At 46.4% G+C, this 20,901-nt stretch overlaps 1 protein-coding gene and 1 long non-coding RNA gene across 3 annotated transcripts in view; one reads left to right on the forward strand and one right to left on the reverse strand.

Moving 5' to 3' along the window:
• Positions 1-3,990: 3,990 nt before the first annotated feature.
• On the reverse strand, positions 3,991-6,633 carry LOC143653643 (uncharacterized). Its single transcript, XR_013161435.1, has 3 exons — positions 6,489-6,633; positions 5,825-6,256; positions 3,991-4,235 (listed from the first exon to the last, which is right to left on the reverse strand). It is a non-coding gene; the product is annotated as an uncharacterized LOC143653643 (long non-coding RNA).
• Positions 5,564-20,901, forward strand: part of DLG5 (discs large MAGUK scaffold protein 5) — a 139,652-nt gene continuing 124,314 nt past the window's right edge. Inside the window, exon 1 of one of the 2 annotated variants that reach the window (XM_077124782.1) lies at positions 5,564-5,867. In XM_077124782.1, coding sequence (XP_076980897.1) covers positions 5,564-5,867 — 304 coding nt within the window. The remainder of the gene's footprint in view (positions 5,868-20,901) is intronic. The other variant, XM_077124783.1, reaches the window with a different exon arrangement.

Raw genomic sequence — 20,901 nt, forward strand, 5'->3', positions numbered from 1 at the left:
ATTTAACATTGAGACAAAGCACACAGGGACCTTCATTCTTCAGGTCCAGCCCCATTGTGGTTCAACCGCCAGTCCTCTGGGAGGGATAACCCGGAAGATGTTATCATCGCCTAGTGTCAGCTCCTTTCCAAGTGTGACTTCAAACTGGTTTCTGTAGAAGAGACACACCTTAGGAGTGTTTTAACAGGAAAGAGGAGGGTGAGGCGCCAGGAGACAGGCCTTGGGGAGTTGCTGCAGAAAGTTTCGTGGCTTCTAAGAGGGATTAAAAATCGAAGGATTTTTAATCGAGGATTCGATTAAATTTTGGATCGAGGATTCCAAAGGAAGGAATGAGCCTGAGTTGGAAGAGCAATGAATTTAGGTGATAAACTTAAATTCGACCCCTGTTCTGACAATAATTGGCTGTACGATTTTGGGTAAGCAGCTTCCCAGTTCTCCATTTGCAAAATGAGGTAGGTAGCTGTAGGGCTTGGGCCCGTGCCTGGAAGTCAGGGAGCACTCAATAAATAGTCGTTAATTAATGAATTGCTCATTTTTAATTAATCTTTTCTAAGTTTCCTTAAATACTTTGAATCTCTGATCTCAAAATTTTGTCCTATTCCTGCTGCTTTTGGGCAAGATTCATTACAAGATATGGGCCTCTCCCAGGTGCCCTGTTTAAAATCTTGGGGCATTTGCCTCTGGGCCATTCTGAACTAAGAACAAAAGCATCTGGAAGAAAAATGTCTTCACCAGTTGAGAAGCTGCCAAGAGCCAAATTTAAGCTAATTCTTTTCTAAGCAGGTATAGTTCGTTTCACAGTCATCGTATTCCTAAAGAGTTGTGTGAAATATGGCAGTTTTATAAATAGAATTCTATTTTCAGTGTCGTAGGGGACTCATCATTTTAGGGAACTCTGCAAGAAGCTCTTTTTAAATGTCACATCTGGGATGCTGGGTTACCTGCAATTTTCTAAGTGGGTTGGGGAAACCGTCCTAGGAAAGGCCCCTCCTCTTTTCACACATCATGTATTCATACACTCACACTGGCAGTTTGTACTCACAGACACCCACGTTCATCCTGAAATGGTTCCACTCATATGCACAATGCCCGCGTATTCTTGTTGCATGCACACACAAACACAGACACACATACCCACATGTACACATATACACACAAACATACACACACGTACACCCAAATCCACATACTCGCTCACTCTCTTGCACACAGATTTGTTTTCCTCCACGGGAGCAGGACACATGGAGCAGAGCACCAGGATCGGTTTCTCCAGGGAACAACAGCTGTAGCTGATCTACGAGAACATGAAATCCAAGGTCAGAGGCCCCTGGGGCCCCAGCCCAGCCTGCACAGAGGCCTTAGTTTCTAGGTGTCTTTGTTTGAAAACTTCCCTTCCTGTCACCAAATTCTGTTTTTTTAAAAATGCCACAAATAATTACCCAAAAAGGAAGGCCTGGGTGGAAGGTAGATTTCCATCCATGCATACTATCTGTGTGTGTGTGTGTGTGTGTGTGTGTGTGTGTATGAATTCTTACCAAATGTCAGGCATTAGGTTAGCCACAAAGGTACCAGAATCAAGAAGCTGGATGTCATTCCTGCCCCCACAGAGCTCAAAGTCATGGGGAGAGTTTTCTACTGCTACCATAACAAAATACCACCAATGTAGAGGGTTAAAACAACACACATTTAGCATGTCACAGTTGTGTAGGTCACAAATCTGGGGTAGCTCCGCTGATCGTTCTGCTCCGAGTTTTATAAGGCCAAAACCAAGGTGTGAGATGCTGGAATGCTAGTGGGGTGCTCTGGGAAGAATCCCCTTTCAGGCTCATCCAGGTCTGTGGCAGAATTCAGCTGCCAGCGGTTGTGGGACTGAAGTCCTCACTTCTTTGCTGGCTATCAGCTGGGGACCACCCGTAGTCTCTAGAGCCTCTCTCTGATCTTTGCACGTGGGCCCCTCCACCCCACTTCGGCAAAGGCATGTGAAATCCTTCTCATGCTTGGAATTTCTCTGACTTCCCCTTTTATTGCCTCCAGCCTGAGAAGATTCTCTGCTTTGAAGGGCTCATGTGATTAGATTTGGCCACCTGGACAATTCAGGCTCTCCTTGTTTTAAGGTCCATTACCTTAATTACATCTACAAAATCCCTTTGGCCACATAATGTGACATATTCACAGGTCCCAGGGACTAGGGTGTGGACACCTTTGGGGAGCCATTCTGCTTACCACAGGGATACAGAGAAGTAAACTGTCAATTCCAATAATACATTTTGGATTAATGTTAATAAAGAAGTGTAAAAAGTTGCAATGAGAGCAAGTAGTGGGGTCATCTCATTCTTTGGTGAGGAGGGTGTTAAGACACGCATGGCTTTCTAAAATAGATAACATGTAAATTGATATATTAAGAATAAGCTATGAATCAAAGGGTTAATGTGCAGTGCAGCGCTTATAGAAAACTGGAGGGAGCTGTGCAGGCAGGGGGTCTGCCTGGGTGCCTGTAGCTCTGACATGGGTTTCTGGAGCAGGGACATCTTTAGCAGGGTTTGGTAGGCCAAGCTTGTAGGCCAGGTAAGAGAGGAAAGAGCAGACTCCTAGCCCATAGCATCCCAGCAGTGGCTGCTCTGCTGTGCGCAGAGTCCTGGGCACCTGTACGGAGTACCAGACCAAACACTGCATGCTGTTCTCTTCCCACTGCCCATTCCCCAGACAGTCAGAGACTTTCTTAAGCTCACTCGTTTTGTTTTGGATGCTTCTCCTTTTTGAGACACTTTCCTTCCCCATCATTTTTTCTAAGATGTTATTTTTGAAACAGGGCCTCAACTCAAAACTCTTTAGTTCATCCATTCATGTATAAGCTCATTTATTGACTAAAAAATATCTGTTGTGTACCTACACATGCCTGGCCTGGTGCCAAGGGGATACAGCAGAGAACAAGAGGGAAAGAGCCCCTGCCCGTGCTATTTAAATACAAGCTAAATGGAAGTCTTTTAGCTGGAAACCACAACCGTCATTCAGGGACTTAAAAACCATTCCAAGGTGACTGCTTAAAGGAATCCTAAAGAGAATGTGTTCATAAAGCTAATTGTTTCTCCTGGGACTTCTCTTTTGCACACCTCCCTCTAGCCTCGAGTTTCCTATAAAGGGTTTGCTGAAAGTAGTGTCCATCACTGCACAACCACTGGGAGAAAACACTCTTAACAAAGAGGCTTCTTCATTGCTTCCAGATTGGCTTCCAGGGAGGAAAGCATCCATCCTTTTAGTGGTTCCTGGGTCACGGTACCTCCCTCCTGCCCCTTCCTGTCTCAGGAATCCTTTTCGTCTGGGTTTACTCACAGCTGGTTCTAACCGTAAAGGAAATTAGTCTCTAACTTCTCCTCCATCCCTCCCATTTCCACCTTTCTCCCATCTCTTACGTTTCTAGTTAATCCAGTTATGACCGGGGTTCCAGGTGTGTGCTGAAGATTTGGATGGATGCTTTTGAGGATGATGCAGGCTGCAACTGCTGTACGGGAGGTGGTGGCCAGAAATGGGAACCATCTCTCAGGTGGGGCAGAAGGGGTGGGGGTAGAGAAGGGGTACTTTTCTGGACCTGTTCAGCCATAGAAGCTGCGGCTATCTGAGCAGGGAGGTATCTTTAAATAACTCTGTCCTTTCATTTTGGAGTTCATTTTGGGTCACAGAGGCCTTGAGGAATTTGATGAAAGTTATGGACCGCTATCCCACAAGAATAGATAAATGCTCAGAAAAAATTTCAGCTAATTTCACTGACATACTAAGAACTAACTTCAGTTCTTATACACTTGTCCGTCCCCATTTTCCCCAGGAGAAAACTGAGATCAGGAAGAGTAACATTTGTTCCACACTATGAAGCTGTTTAGATGGAAAACCAAAACTGAAGAGCAAATTCGGGTACTCCCGTGCTAACCACAATATAAAGAGTTTGTTTCCATTAAATAAAAGAGGTTACTCCCCTCTTTTCAATAATGCAGAATATTTAAGAAAATTTTGCTTTTGTCAGAGGGGAAACGAGGCAGGGAATGACAGTGTCAGTAGAAAAATCGCCTGGGATCCCCGCAGTTTGTAGAGGAGATTCACTCCTCACAACACAGACGTTTGAATGTGGAGCTGGAATGCCCCTCTAATGCCTTGTGGGTTGCAGGAGCATCAGCTGGGATTCTAGCTTTGAAGGAGCTTGTCCTCCAGAGAGGTAGGTCAGATGTAGATGTGTCAGCAGGAGGCTGTTGTGGAAGACAGAAAATGTTTTTGGGCTTTGGAGCGGGATTGAAGATCCTTTTAGAGCATCAGGGAGGCAGGTTTCAGTAGCCCATCAGCTTGCCGCCTCCTGAGACCAGTTAGACTCTGGGGGACATCCAAGAGAAAGAGAGCACCTGTCTTGCTAAAATTATCAGCAACTTCACTGGAGACTTTTTCATCCAGCAGCGCGCTCTTTCTCCTCCCAACACGGGAAAACCTCAAGACTCAGGAGACCAAACCTTCTCAAGAGGTGGTGAGGGGAAAGATCCTGGTTAACCGAGCCTCAGATGAGGGGATTTTATTGGCGATCCTTGGGGTAGGGAAGCCCCACAGATTCGGGGGGTGATCTTAATCTGGAGGCATCCGAGTTTAGGGGATTCTCTTCCCCAGCTGTCTCCAGGCTTGACTTTGGAGTTCTCAGGTTAGGAGGGGACCCTGGATTGAGGGCAGGCTTTTGTTTGAGAGGGTCTCCAATAGACTGAGGACTGGCCGGGTGCCCGGCCGAGGGGGCTGGGGTGCGGGCTGCTTTCCGCGGGGCCCCTATCTCGGCGTCCCCGGCTCCGGGCCGCGCCTGGGCCTCGGGGTACCGGGAGAGCGAGCGAGCGAAAGGGCGCCACCTCCCCGCCTCCCGGGCGGGACCCCTCCCCTTCGCCCGTCCCCTCCCTCGCCGCCTCCTCTCGGGGGCCGCCGGGCCCGGCGCTCGCGGGGACGGCCGGGGGAGGGGAGAGAGGGAAGGGGCGGGCCGCGGCCACGGGACCCCGGGGAGCCGGCCGGGGCGCACGGGCCTGGGCCGTCGGGGGCCTGGCGAGCCCCGGCGGGGCTCCTTTTCCCCGGGAGTTGTGATCTTTCGGGGGTGGGGGGCGGGGTGGCGGGCGTGCGCTCGCGGAGCCGGAGGGAGCGGCGGCGGCGCGCGGAGGGGGAGGGGGGCATGCCCGGCTGGAGCCCGGCCTCGGGGCGCGCCCCGGCCGCCGTCCCCACCTCCTCCTCCTCCTTCCCCTCCTCCGTCTCCTCCTCCTCCTCCTCTTCCAGTCCCGCCGCCGCGGCAGCCAACATGGCTGCGCTCCTGAGCCCGGGAGGCGGCCGCTGCTGAGCGCCGCTCGCCTCCCCGGGCCCCCCCAGCCCGCCCAGGCCCCAGCCCATGGCCCCCGTGGCCTCGCGGCTCCCGGCACGCTAGGGCTGCCGCCGCGGCACTCGCCCGCCCGCAGCGCCGCGGGGCCACTCGCCGCCGCCGCCGCCGCCCGCCCGCCCGCGCGCCCGCCGGCCGGCCTCGGGGAACTCGGGAGCCCGTCCGGCGGGGCGGGCAGCCGCCACCATGGAGCCCGAGCGCCGGGAGCTGCTCGCCCAGTGTCAGCAGAGCCTGGCCCAGGCCATGACGGAGGTGGAAGCCGTGCTCGGGCTGCTGGAGGCCGCGGGAGCGCTGAGCCCCGGCGAGCGGCGTCAGCTGGACGAGGAGGCGGGAGGCGCCAAGGCGGAGCTGCTGCTCAAGCTGCTCCTGGCCAAGGAGCGGGACCACTTCCAGGACCTGAGGGCGGCGCTGGAGAAGACGCAGCCTCACCTGCTCCCCATTCTCTACCTGAACGGCGTGGTCGGGCCGCCGCAGCCCGCCGAGGGCGCGGGTGAGTGGCACATCCCCGCCTCCCGGCTTCCCGCACTTTCCTTCCACGACTTCTCTCTGCAGCTTCCCAAGTGGGGACTCTCGAGGGCCTCTCGTTCGTTACCGGGCGCTGGCCGCGGGAGGAACCTTCTCTCCTTTAGCCCTGGGGAGGGGGCCATCCCGGGCCCCCTGATCCACACCTCCTCACCCAGTTGTGCAGTTCGCCGTGAGCAGTGTCCGGCACAGAAGGCCGAGAATCTTCCAGGTGCCACAGAAGCGGGGTCCTCCGGAGGACACCAGGTTCAGCCTCCCCAGGACCAAAGAGAGATGTCTGTCGGTCTCTTTTCTAAGCCTCTTCACCAGCCACTAGTTCCTTAGGCGTCTGTGCGGGCCTTTAACCAATGGGGTAGTCTGGAAGAATGGAACCAGGGCTAGCACTGGTGCGCCTAAAATTTGGGACCTCACCCCCCCCCCCATCCTGCACTTGTGCCTTTTCATTATCTGGGTCTCAGGTCCCTTCCTTCAGCCTAGAGCTCAGACTCCTTTCTCCACCAGACTTGTGGTTAAGTTATGCACAATACAATGCCTGCTAGGTTTTTTTGGGAACTGTGGGCCTGGAAAAGTTGGGAAAGTTGCATTGCACCCTGGGAAAATCCTCATGGTGCTGGCTGGGGCTGTTCTCTCTATGCGGGTGGATCTGAAAGGCTGGTGGGCTGGTTCCCTTGGGTGGTGCCTTTTGGAACCCTGTGTCTCTGGTCTTGAAGATGACTGATTGGTGAGTGGGTGGGTGAGGGGGCTGGCATTTGTGAGTGGGTGGGTGGGTTGTTTGTGACAAGTGATAGGCGTGGTCTGGCCTCATTGGGGAGTGTGTAAGCCAACCTTGTAGACAAGGAAGCTTGACAAAGAAGACATAGCATCGAGGAAGAAAGAATTCACATTTATTGGGCACCCACCATGTAGCAGGCTTTATTTGTCACTTTAATTGTTGTTCCTGCCCTGAGAGCTATGTTTTGTTCCTACTTGGAGGGGTTAAAGTGTCCAGAAGTTGTTGGGCCCCAGGAGTTTTGAATTATGACCTGTTGTTTTATTTCACATGTCCAGTCAGAGAACAGTGAGTGCCACCTCTTCTAGGGCTTGTCCTTGTTTGAAGAGTGAACTGAGAGAAAGGGAAACGTGCCCTTAGCAACTGCAGGCAAAAGGCCGATGAGGCCCACTTTAATTTAAAAGTCTCACCTGTTAAAGGGGAATGGTTTTATAAGCAGCTCCTCCTAATAGCTTTGTTATTTACTAGCCACCTTAACCTCACTTTTTATAGTTAAAAGTAAACCGACAAACAGAGAGACGAAACTGCCGGCCACACAACAGATCATTTCAGTGGTAGCCCTTTGGCCTCCACTTTGGGCTTCTGACTTTCTCTGATCTCTGTTCTTCAAACCTGCGTTCTGCCCATCTTGTGTGGTCCTGCCTGGGGTGCCTGGCCAACCCCCTGGGCATGTGCCTTGGAAGATGCCTTAGAAGGGGCTTATATGCCTGTGGGGAGAAGGACAGTGGAAGACCTCAATGGGTAATTTTTTTTTTTAATTGCTTTTCTGTCTTTCCATTTTTGAAGGAGAAAATTTATCAAACATCTTTTTCCAGAAGCCGTTCAGGGGATGTGCAGAAATTAGACCACAGACTGGAAGTCCTCGTTGGAAATAGTGTGGGTCGGTTCTAAGAGTCTCGGAGTAGGTGGATGAGTTGCTGTTAACTAAGTCCCATCCTTTATGCCTAGTGGAAAAGGTGGGGCTGAAGTTCAAGGAGCTAGTCCTAATCTCTGAAGAAGGGATGGAATAGGATTTGGATTTTCTCCTATAGAGCACTAGTTTTGCCACAGTGCAGAGTTCTGTGGCTTTGCAGAGGGTCATGAAATCATCAGAAACATAATTTTTAAGGTGAAGTTCAGTTCATTTTAGTTAATACATTAGAAAAAACTTAGGATAGCATTTGGCATGGCAAGATGGCCACCTGCAGGTTCTCGGGGAGAAAGAGAGATGATGTGGTATGAAAGTAAACTACAGAGTATTGGCGTCTTTGCAGAGGTTGAATTACTGTGCAGAGGTTTTCCAACTTTTTTTGTCTTTTAGCCAGGGAGCCCTTCTTATGGGAGAAAGCTCAGTGCATAAAAGGGCAGCTCTGGTTGATGGGATGGAGGCTCCTACCTTGTTCCCAAGAAACCAAATTCAGGTCACTGTTTCCTGTCTCCTTCCTTCTTCCTCTCCAGCAATTTCCACCCTGCGTATGGTCTGTCTCTCTTTGTGTTAGTCAGCCTTAGGGTAGGGCTTTTGTGGACCCTGAGAGAGGAACCAGCTCACTTTCCCAGGATCCAGAATGTCAAGGGGAAGCCCCGTCTTGCCGTCTCCCAAGATCCTCAGTTAGGGTCTCTCTTGGTGGACCTTCATCCCAGAACCATCCAGTCCCCTGTCTTGCACTTGTGTGTGGTGGGAGTCCACAGTGCTGCGCGCCAGGGATGACTGGCAGGCTGCCACGTGGGGCCTGGAACCCGAAGGAGCCTGGGATGGGCACATGGCCTGAGTGGTGCCAGGCAGGTGAGCAGACTAAACCCATATACTGTTCAGTTCAGCCCACACATTGATAGACCCCAGTATGTTCTGACATGGGGGTATAAAGATGAGTGAGCAACATAGATTTTTTTTTTTTGGAGGGCAGAGGCTGTTATTTCAAGATTATTCCAGAAACACTGCTATTTAGCATTTCTTTTTCTTTTTTTTTTTTTTACTTGGGCAGGCACCGGGAATCGAACCTGGGTCCTCGGGCATGGCAGGCAAGCACTCTTGCCTGCTGAGCCACCGTGGCCTGCCCCTCTTACCGTGCACTTTCATATCTCATTTAATTCTTAGGGCAGCCCTGGAGACATGAGTTCATTTTGGAGTTCATTTTGGGTCACAGAGGCCTTGAGGAATTTGATGAAAGTTATGGACCGCTATCCCACAAGAATAGATAAATGCTCAGAAAAAATTTCAGCTAATTTCACTGACATACTAAGAACTTCAGTTTCATTATTGTTGTTACACCAGTTCTGGGCCTCTATCTCTAAGATGTGAGGACCACCCAGCTATGCAAGGGCAGAAAGGTGGATTGAGGCTTAAATCTGGGGCTAAAGCCAGCATCTAGGGTGCTTTTTCCTTTTACCTGATTAGACTCTCCCACTACAATTTCAGGCCAGTTCCTGACAGTTGGGAACTCTGTGGAATTATGTAGCGTCTCCTTGTCTCCAGTACATGGATCTAGGAAGAAGTAATCACCTTTACCTCAGCTCATGGGTAGGGAAGAGGAGAGAACTATGGTTAGCTGAGGACTCTAGCATTTTTGGTACCATTGTACCAGAATCTTGTTTGGTCACTGGAACCCATGCAGTGCTTTGTTTCTTCGCTTTGATTCTGTTATTAGCATCTGAGTTTTCTCACTTGGAGGCCCTCTCCTGTCTGCCCTTGGAGTGGGGTCCTTTTCTACCGGGAGCCTCACTGTGTTCATCTGAGTGTGTTAGGCTGGCTGCCCGGAGTCACTAGGAGAGGACTGCAGTGCCTGCTCCTGTGCTTCGCCTGGGTGGGGCTAGAAGGAGACAGACAAGTGTGGAATTTGTAGTTCCAGCCTCCTCGTTAGTTTCCTAGCTAGCTGGCTGACCTGGCTTCACCAAACAGAGTAGAGACAGTAATGCCTGCTGGAAAAGCCAAGGAAGGCTTCGTGGAGGGGTTGAGGCTAGAGCTGGGTATTGAAGGGAAATCTAAATGTGTACAGGGAAAGATGGGGGCATCTTAGGCAGGAGGCACAGCAAGAATGGATGCCTAGCAGAGAGGAGCAGCAACATGCTTTCAGGTTGCAGGAACTAGACCAGCTTTTGTAGTAGAACCAGGGGATCTGTATTCGCTCTGGGTGGAAGGGAGATGGTGTTGCAAAGGTAAACTGGAGGACTTTGAAGGCTAGGCAGAGAGAGGGGTTTGGAAGTTAAAACTGGAAATTATTATTATTATTTTTGAAGGGAATAACTCTGCCAGGTTTTTTCCAGCAGGGCATATGTGGATGTGGGTTCAGTCATAACTCAGCAGAGCCTTGGGTCCTCACCTGACTCTCACTGGGTACCAGTTATCTTTCTACCGTGCCCTGGAAGGTCAACAGGGGAAGGCACATATGTAAAAACTCCAACCACTGTAGTTTTCTTTTGGTTCTTTTAACTGTATTATTTGAGAAGAATTTGCAGAGGAATTTGAAAGTAATAGCTGAAAGTAATGCTTTCTTAGTGGTGATGGATTTTACTTAGCCCTCTTGTGTATTAGTTCAGGGTACTTTTATTGCAAGTGATGGAAACTTAGCTTAAACAAGCTTAGGCAGAGAAGAGAAATTTATTGATATATCTTCAAAATTCCAAAACTTTGGGATGGTTGAGGGAATTGGTCTTCAGGCTGAATGACCCCTGAATGGTGGGCTTCTTTCATGTACCTGGTGTATGGTCTCCGGCCCCTCTGCACTTTCATCTTCATAGCCCCTGACTTACAAGAAGGGAGCGCAATCCCACCAGCCAGGTGGAGGAGTCTCCTGGGAGGAATCTGAATGGCCTAGAGTCGTGTGTCCATGGGAGGCCCGGTCACCATGGCTGGGGCTACAGGATAAGGTTAGCTCAGGTTTGGCCCAGTGCCTGGCAGTGGAACCATTACTGCCGGTGATGGGATGCAGTAGTTGGGAGCTCATTCCAGTACCACATGGCTTGTTTTTTAAGAGTGGGGCAGAAACAGTTCTCCAAAGGAAGAAAAGCAGGAGCACATAGCAACAACAGATGATTGTCCACTCCATGCTCTCCCATCTTCGTGCTGATGATCCGGTTTAGCAAATGAGGTAGTGACAGGAGTCGGGTGGTGGGGTAGGCTGGTGGTTTAGACCTTGGGCAAGGCAGTTAAGCTTTCTGAGAAATTATCAGTACAGTAACTGCTTCACTAGGCTAGTGGACAGTCAGTGGTAAGAAAAGAAGGAGGGGGCATTTTGTTACCGTGGTGAGGAATACAACATAGAAGTGCAGCCGTAGACTGGGAAACTTGGCCTTAGCATCAGAACACTTGGATATTCTTAATGTTTCTGAGTATTCTCATAAGCACCAAGTAAAATAGCCTATGTGAGCGCTCCTTTTTAACCAGGCTGAGCAAATGTCAGGAGTTGTGCTTAAACTGTGGCTGCAGGCCATGAAGAGTAGAATGTAATTTCCGTGAGTTTTTTGGATTTGTCGGATTTGCTGCTTTATCCCTGATGCTGAGAATATAGGGCCTGGTTCAGTAAATATGGACAAATAACTGTATGTAGAAAGAATTGTGTGTCTCTGAGTAAGTCCATATCTTCTTCCGAAATGCCTGCAGGTTGCTGACAGGTGACGGAGCGGTGGTAGAAGGCTGTGGGAGAGGAGGGAGGCTTGAGTGAGTCCCAGATGCATGCACAGATGTCCCCACCCACACTGTGTCTGTGATGGAAGCAGGTGGCGTGACATTGGTTTCTGATGTCTCCAAGGTCACCCTTCAGGTTATTGCACCGTGGGGCGGGGTGCCAGGAGCCCTGTGGAGCACCCACATTGCCTGCCATAGGATTGGTGAGGCCTTCCCTATGTTTACATGCAGAATTTGAGTGTTAGCTTGGTATCCTCGAATGAGTCCTGGATGGGGACCAGCTCTCAACTGTGCAACATCTTGACCTTGGACAAGCCTCTTGACTCTCTGGGGCTTGGAGTTTTTCAATTCAACAGTAAAAATAGAAGAGGTTTAGTAGCGACTAGGGATTTGCGTCTCGGTCCTGGGGGGTCCTCGGTGCTTCCAAGGTGGCATTTGGTCCAAGGAAGCATGGTATCTGGGTTGAACTAGATTTCTGAGGCCCTTTCCAGCTTCTGCATGATGACTGTTACCTGATTTAATGTTAGTGTTTAATGATTTTTGATACTCTGGCTTTCTATTTCCTGAAACAGTAAGCCAAGTAAGAGAAATAGTTTGTGTCCATTTTTTGTCCCACTCCTTTTCGGCCACCTCACCTGTACATTCTGTAGGCAGAGTGAGGGACTTCAGTATTCCCTTGGGAAGATGTGAGCCTCAGAAACAGCAGGCATAGAGTGAGGGGGCAGTACTGCCCATCAGTCTGTGAAGTAGAGATGATGCTTGGGTTCAGCAGAGGAAATTTTTATTTTGTTAATTAAAAACTCTTTTTTAACATTTTTTATTGTGAAATACATGTACAAAAAAGTGATGAATTTCAAAGTAGAGTTTTAATGCGTAGGTATAGAGCAAATTTCAAAGTATAAGATAGGTTACAGTTCCTCAATTTCAGGTCTTTCCTTCTGGCTGTTCTAATGCACTGGAAACGAAAAAGAAAGAGTTAGTGGTCATAATGCTTTGTTAAATCCTAACTTCTGTGCTACAACTCCTTCCTCTCATCCGATCGTTCTCTCAGTCTTCAGGGATGTTTGGCCAGTGACCATTCTAACTTCTTCACGTTGAAAAGGGATGTTGACATTGTGGGGAAGGGATGCAACTGGTTGATGTTCTTGGAAAGACTGGTGCCTCTGTTTCAAGACTTATCTGAAATAGGGACAATCTGGAGGTTTTAAGTTTCTGAAAAATTAAACTTGATAGATAAAGCTTTTATAGAGTCTTAGCTAGAACTCTGGGTTTTCTTTAGGGTTTTCAGAAATACTGTTGGTTCGGCTTGGCATACCATGGCAATTTGAATATCTGGCTGAAGCTTGCAGAAGAGTAACCTCCAGAATGACCTCTGACTCTATTTGCAATCTCTTAGCCGCTGAAACCTTACTTGATACATTTCTTTTCCCCCTTTTGGTCAAGCAGGCATTCTCAATCCCCCAATGCCAGCGCCAGGCCCATCCCTAGCAGAGAAAAATTTTAAATGGGATTGTGCTAGGGGGAAATTGGATCTTTTTTCACCTTTTTGCTTGGACGGGTTGTAAATCTTTAATTCTGTGTGTCTGTTGATCTTTTGAGACAGAGTTCCACAAAAGTACCAGAGAAACAGTTTAAAAAATACTTGGAGCATCCCATATTGGCAAGCCAACTCTCTGAGCCCCTGGAAGATAATGGTAACTTGACTCTTGACCTTGATGTTCATCTTGTGCTAAGGGTCAGAGCTACTTGCTTTCAGTTTTCCTTTTTTAAAAAATCTTATTATGGTAACATATACAACAAAATTTCCCATTTTAACCATGTTTTCCCCCTCCTCTCTCTTTTTTATTTTTACATTTTTAAATTGTAAAATATAACACATATATAAAGCGAAGAAGTAAAAGCAATGGTTTTCAAAGCATACTTCAACAAGTAGTTACAGAACAGATCCCAGAGTTTGTCGTAGGCTACCATTCTACCATCTCAGATTTTTCCTTCTAGCTGTTCCTAAACACTGTGTAGACGAAATACCAACATAGAAATTCAGCAGTCGTACTTGTTTGCCAAATCCTGTTTTCTCTGTCGTACCTCCTTCTCACCCATCCTTCTTCCAATCCTTAGGGATTCCTGGGTAACACCCATTCTGACCTTTCGTGTTGAGAAGAGGTGGTAACACCAAAGGATACGGGGATGTAATTAACTGATAATCCTGGAGAGGCTGGTCCCTCTGGGTTTCAGGATTTAGCTGACCTAGGAACGCCTTGGGAATGATAGGTTCCAGGAAAGCAACTTAGTGCATGTAACCTTTATAGAGTCTCGGTTTGATTGATAGGTGTTCCCAAGAGTCAGCAGGTGTGATGCTGGTTGGGGTTTAGCAAACATGGTAATCAGTACTATTTAATGGAAGTTTGTCTGAGAATTGCCTCCCAAGTAGCCTCTCGACTCCACTTGATCCCTCTTGGCCACTGATGCCTTACATTATTAGACATCTTTTAATGCATCTTTTCCTCCCCTTGATCTGGAAGGCATTATCGATCCCACCATTTTAACCACTTTTTGCTTTGAGTTTTAAATAAAGAAATCCATGTAGCTCACAGAACGTGACTTGGGGGCGAGTGGCCTGGCTGGGGTCCTAGTTCCAACCTCATTTCTTTTTTTTTGAAAAATTGTGTATTTTTTCCCCAAACATATTTTGGAAAGTCTCAGGACAGTTCTTTGTACTTTATAGAAAGATTTTAGTCTCAGTAGTCATCTGAGATTCTTTTGAAGCCAGAAGTTATAAACCAGCACAGGCAATGCTGGCAAATTTCTGTTGTGTTTCTGCTGCTAATACCTTCAACCCCAAAGGCATGTTAATTATTTTTGCTTTGTAGTTGATTCCTGCTGATCCCATTCAAGGTTGGTTTGGGTTTTTCAGTCTTAAGTCTGGGCTAACTGGCTACCCAGATTTTCATTCAAAAAGCCTAGGTCAGCATTTCCCAAGGAGACATCCTCTAAATGCTGGTTTGCCAGGATATTAATGGTGTTAGTTGATAAAAGGATTCAGTGGTCAAATAAATTTGAGCAGGGTTGGCTTGACCAGGTCACACAGTCTTCTTTGCCGCCGGACTCTTCTGAGTACTGACGGGCTGCATGCTGGGAGCTTCACTGCAGTGAGTTCTCTCTGCAACCTTTCCCAAATTTATTTGACCACTAAATACTTTTTCATGGAGCATTTTGCGACATCAGTCGTCTGAGAAATGTACTTTGGAGAAACTCCAGTGCGCCAAACTGGAATATCCATGTGTACCATTGTGGTTGCATTTTTCCCCAGCTCTCTTACTTGGAGCACCAACACCTTTTGCTTTCTCTTGCAGATTTTGAGACCCACTAAAATAGTCGCATTGATTCTGGGGCCAACATCCGTCATTTTTTAGATGCTCTGTGGCCCTCTTTTTCCCTGATATGACATGACAATGAGGTCTGGTTTCATGATTGCCATTCTTTGAGATGGCTAAATCTCCTGGACTCTCTAAGACTGTGGTCCACAGTTGAGGTTTCTGGGGGAACCTGGAGGATGTGTGGAGACCTGCCCTGGCAATTTGGTGACTGTAGGTCTGGGATTAGCTAACTATTAGACAAGTCTTTACTGAGTCCCTGGAAGGTGCTGGCGTGGGGAGCAGAGAAGATGGTGCACCTGCTCTGAGGGTATTGTAATTTCTGGGACTCTGGGTGAATGACCCTGTGGCCTGAGCATCGTTGTTGGGTTTGGTGCCAGAAAATGAAGCCACAGATCTCATGACAGTGAGTGCCATGAGCCCAGACTTGGGGACCCCTCTGACTGAAGTTTAAAAAACAGCTCTTGCCTTTAAAGTTGTAGAACTATTGTCAGTGACTTGCCCTTTGTGTTGCGGGTCCTGCCTTGCTTCGAATCAGGAGGTGCCACAGGCTGTAGACCCTTTCCACCTCCCCCAGGCAGGTTTTTAAAGAGACAGGTGAACAAAGGAGAAGACTGGAGTACCGATGGGATGAGGAGGCCCCTCTCTGGACACCTCAGAATATACCTTTTTTAAAGCGTTTTTTTTTTTTTTTGTGAAATATTGTATATATACAAAGAAAAGAAAAAGCAATAATTTTCAAAGCACACTTCAACAAGTAGTTGCAGAATAGATTTCAGGGCTTGTCATGGGTCACCATTCCACTATTTCAGATTTTTCTTTCTAGCTGCACCAAATCACTGGCGTCTAAAAGAAATATAGTATAGTGATTCAGCAGTCATACTCATTTGTTAAATTCTCTTTTCTCTGTTATAACTCCTCTTTCTCTTTTGCTCCTTCTCCCAATCTATAGGGATTTTTAGGCAATGCCTGTTCTGACTTTTTCATGTTGACAAGGGGTGTTGACACTAAAGGATAGGGGAATGTAATTAGTGGATAATCTTGGAGAGGTTGGTCCTTCTGGGTTTTAGGATCTATCTGTCCTAGGAACCTTCTGGAAATTATAGGTTCCAGAAAAGTAAACTTAATGCATGAAACTTTCATAAAGTCTCAGTATGAGTCCTAGGTGTTCTTAAGAGTTAGTAGGAGTGATGTTGGTTGTAGTTTAGCAAACTATGGCAATTAGTACTATCTAACTGAAGCTTGCATAAAAGAATGGCCTTCAGAATAGCCTCTTGATTCCATTTGATCTCTCTTGGCCACTGATGGGTTACATTTCTTTTCCCCCTTTGGTCTGAAAGTGCCAGGACCAGGCTCATGCCCAGGAGTCACACCCCACATTGTCAGGGAAATTTTCACTCCTCAGTGTTATATCCCATGTAGGGTGGAGGGTAATGATTTTCCTTGCAGAGTTGGACTTAATGAGAGAGGGGCCACATCTGAGCACCAAAAGATGTTTCCTGGAAGCAGCTGTTATACCTCATTATAGGTAGTCTTAGCTTCTCCACTATAGAGATAAATTTCATAAGGGCAAGTCAAAATCAAGGGCTTTAACCTATTTTCTTGAGAGTCTCTAGTGGTTGAGAGGGTACCCAGTGTTTTCCAGATGGGAAAGTTTAATAGTGCACGTATATTTATTTTCCCCCCCTTCAGACCCTCAAGGGGTTCTGCCAATATTTTTTTTTAACTTTTTTTATTGTATAGTATAACATATATACAAAGCAAAGATAGAAAAAAAGCAATAGTTTTCAAAGCAGTTTTCAAAAAGTGGTTACAGGATAGATCCCAGAGTTTGTCGTGGGCTACTGTATGATCCTCTCATATTTTTTCTTCTAGCTGCTCCAGAATATAGGAGCTAGAGGGCTTAAATACTTTTTATCATCTCAGTCGACTCTTTTTTCCTTCTTTTTTGTGAACAATAACATATATACAAAAAAGCTATAAATTTCCAAGCACAGCACCATAATTAGTTGTAGAGTGTATTTCGGACTTTGACATGGGTTACAATTTCACAATTTTAGGTTTTTACTTCTAACTGCTCTAAAATACTAGAGACTAAAAGAGATATCAATTTAATGATTCAGCACCCATATTCATTCGTTAAGTCCTATCTTCTATGTATAACTCCACCATCACCTTTGAACTTTCCATACCTCTCATTGGGGTTGTTTGGGCTATGGCAGTTCTAAATTTATGCTGTTGGAAGGGTCTGTCACTAATATGGGATAGGAAGCTGGAACTATCTGATATTCTGGAGAGGCTGGGCTAGGTTTCAGAACTTATTTGGACCAGGAACCCATTTGGGGGTTGTAGGTTTCTGGCAAGTTACTCTAGTGCCTGGAACCCTTGTGGAATCTTATAAATTGCCCTAGGTGTTCTTTAGGATTGGCTGGAATGGTCCTGGTTGGGAGTTGACAGGTTGTGATAGGTAGCAAGGTCTCCCTGAAGTTTGCATAAGAACAACCTCCAGAGTAGCCTCTCGACTCTATTTGAACTCTTTCTGCCACAAATACTTTATTAATTATACTTCTTTTCCCCCATTTGGTCAGGATATAATTGTTGATCCCATGGTGCCAGGTCTGGATTCATCCCTGGGAGTCCTCTCCCACGTAGCCAGGGAGACTTTCACCCCTGGATGTCTGGTCACACGTAGTGGGGAGGGAAATGATTTTACTTGCAGGGTTGGGCTTAGAGAGACTGAGGCCACATCTGAGCAACAATAGAGGTCCTCCAAAAGTAACTCTTAGGCATGCCTGTAGGTAGGCTAAGCTTCTATGCTACCTACACAAGCTTCACAAGAGTAAGCCTCATGATCGAGGGCGTGGCCTATTGATTTGGCTGCCAATATTTTTAAATTATCAGCCGACCATAGTCTGAGATGTATACAGGTATTACAGTAAGCTATTACTGTATTTACTGCTATTACAGAATTACAAGGCCTCATTCCCGTTCAGAACATACTTTTATGAAGCTGTTTTAGTCTGTAAGCTGCCAGAAATGGAACATCTTTTAAAAAGGGGAATTTATTAAGTTGCAAGTTTACAGTTCTAAGGGCATGCAAATGTCCAAAAAATTGCAGGTTTACAGTTCTGAGGCCGTGCAATTGTCCAAATTAAGGCACCAACAAGAGGTTACCTTCACTTAAGAAAGGCTGATGAAGTTCGGGGTTTCTCTCTCAGCTGGGAAGGTACATGGTGACTCTTGGTAGCTTTCTGTCCGGGCTTCTTGTTTCATGAAGCTCCCCCAGGGATGTTTCTGTTCTTCATCTCAAAAAGTCTCTGGCTTTGTGGGCTCTCAAGCTTCTTCCAAACTGGTTCCCTCTTAAAGGGCTCTTGTAAGCAACCCCACCTTGAATGGGTGAAGACACATCTCCATGGAAACCATCTAATGAAAAGTTACCACCCACAGTTGGGTGAGTGACATCTCCATGAAAACAGTCAAAACACTCTCACCCAGCAATATCGAGTGAGGATTAAAGAACTTGGCTTTTCTGGGGTCCATGATAGCATCAGACTGGCGCAGAAGCATTTCACGGAGGGCATTGCCTTGAGTTGTGAAGAGTTCTGCTCTGAAAAGACCTTGGGAAGAGTTTATTTTGGAAAAAAGGAGACTTGCTGAAGGGGGCATCGATGACAGTTTTTTGAGCGACATGCGGAAAATGAGGAGCCCTGATTCTCTTTGACCCTAGAAAACCAAACATGGGTTGATCGGTGGAATGTTCTGGGGCAGTAGAATTGAGTTCAATTTAAGGAAGACCTACATTTTTTCCTCCATCGCCCTTCCTCCCTCCCTTTTAAACTTTTTATTACAAAATTAAAAAAAAAATGTAGAAGCAGAGAAAATACTATAATGAAGGCCCTTACCCATCACCCAGCTTTCTTGAAAACTTTTGCTTTCTATATAATTTTAAAGCACTTCCCAGACACCACATCATTTCCCCCATAAATACTTGAGGGTGTGTCTCTAAGATGAGGCCTTTTGAAAAACATCACTGCAAGACCATTTTTATAACTAACAGTATAAACAACAATTTCTTAATCCCATCTAATACCCAGTCCATATTAGTTTTTCTCGTCTCAGAAATGTCTTTTTCTAAATGGTTTGTTCAAATCAAAGTTTAAATAAGGTCTGCATGTTACATCTAGTTGATGTCACTTTGTGAGTCTCTTATATTCCTCGCAGTTCCCACGCCCCAGGCCTTTGGTTTAAGGAAGAGCTTTTTTAGGTTATAAGTTCCGTCCAGTCATGCAGGCAGTGGTGACTTCCGTTCCCTGAAAGTGTCCACGCAAATGTCTGGATGAGAGTGGACTCTGGAGTCTGACTATAAAACCATTCAGCCTCAGCCTCAGTTTGCAAAGGATTAAATGAACTAATACATGGGAAGTGTAAATGTCCTTTATGATTTAATTTTTTTTTTTAATTGTGGAACTCTTTCTTTAACTGAATTCTTAGGTGAAAGCTACATGTGTAAAATAGTACAAGAGACATTGTGGTGGTTGGAGGTGGAGGCCTGGAGTCTACTTGCTTTCATTCTGGCCTCCCTGAGATACTTCTGCAGGGTTCCCCAGGGTTCCATGGAACACAGTTTGAAAACCTCTGACCAGGATTTTTTTTTTTTTTAAACGCTATCCCCCATGCCAAGAGAAAGAAAAGCTACTCTAAAGCCTTACCTTTCCTTACCTGAGCCAAGCTGGGTTGGTGAGTCAGAACTGGACACAGAGGTTTCCAAGGATACTCCTGATGTCACCTGCTGCTTCTGTTTACCTTTGTAGGTTTCCTCTCATTATGAGCCATGCTCTTGAAAATGACAAATGGCCACAATATGGCATAAAAAACTACCCTCTGCTGCCCAAGGCAGTGGTGTGGGGAAGAGCAGAGTAAAACCTCAGTTGCAGTGAAAAAGTTTCCTTTTTTTTTTTTTTTTCATTTTTCAAAAAATATTTTTATTCACAAATCGTCACACACATACAATCCATACATGGTGTATAGTCAATATTTTCATTCATGTTTTTTTTTTTAACTTTTTTACTGTATAATATAGCATTTATGCAAAGCAAAGAAAGGAAAAAGCAATGGTTTTCAAAGTACTCTTCAACGACTAGTCACATGAAAGACCCCAGAGTTTGTCATGGGCTATCAAACCATTATCTCAGATTTTTCCTTCTAGTTGTTCTAGAATATTGGAGGCTTTTTTTATCGTCACAATTGACTTTTTTTCTTTTTTGTGAAAAATAGCCTATATACAAAAAAGCAATAAATTTCAAAGCACATCGCAACAATCAGTTGTAGAACAGATTTCGGAGTTGGTATGGGTTACATTTCCAGTTTTAGGTTTTTACTTCTAGCTGCTCTAAGATATTGGGGACTAAAAGAAATATCAATGTAATAACTCGGCAGTCGTACTCGTTTATTAAACCCTACCTTCTCTGTATCACTCCACCATCACCTTTGCTCTTCCTATCCCACTGTTTCATGTTGGAAGGGGCCATCAGTAGTACGGGGTTGGGAGATGGAACTAGCTGATGTTCTGGAGAGGCTGGGCCCTCTAGATTTCAGGAATTACCTGGTCCACGGATCCATCCAGAGATCGTAGGTTTCGGCACAGTTACTCTTGTAGTTTCCTTTTTTTGTTGTTATGAAAAATTATTTTGTGTTGTGTTTGATTGTTTTAATATTGTCACTAGCTGGCTGTTACTGTTATGCTGCACAACACAGTCATTCACCACCGGTGCATAAATGAGCCCCCACCAATCAGCACCCCTTAGCTGGGTCTGGGAGCTGCATGTGAGGAGAGCAGATGCTATCAGAGAGCTGGCCACTGTGCACAGCTCCTGCCCTGGTGGCCGCCCGAGCCAGAACATGTTTTCTCTGCCAGTGTTTTTACAGGTGTGGCGTGTTTCCCTCGGGCCTCTCCCTTAAAATTGTCTTCAGTTTGCTTGTCTGGACGTGGCCTGTCTGACTTTTTGGCTTGGTCCCCAGGACTCCCAAATGCATCTTCTGGTCCATCATTTTGACCACATCTCTCCCAGTGTGATGTAAATCGGTCCAGCCAATATTGAGGCATGTGAAACAGAACAGATGGAAAGAAACTTAATTTTATTTATATGTTTCGATGTAAGAAGTAATATACTCTCATTTAAACATATATATAATGACCATTCCAACATTCTCAGTAACCTCTGTTCTCAGGGTAAGCTCTATTTCTTCTCATCTGGTCAGA

Source organism: Tamandua tetradactyla, chromosome 13 (genome assembly GCF_023851605.1).
Source record: "Tamandua tetradactyla isolate mTamTet1 chromosome 13, mTamTet1.pri, whole genome shotgun sequence".
In the NCBI taxonomy this organism is placed as follows: Eukaryota; Metazoa; Chordata; class Mammalia; order Pilosa; family Myrmecophagidae; genus Tamandua; species Tamandua tetradactyla.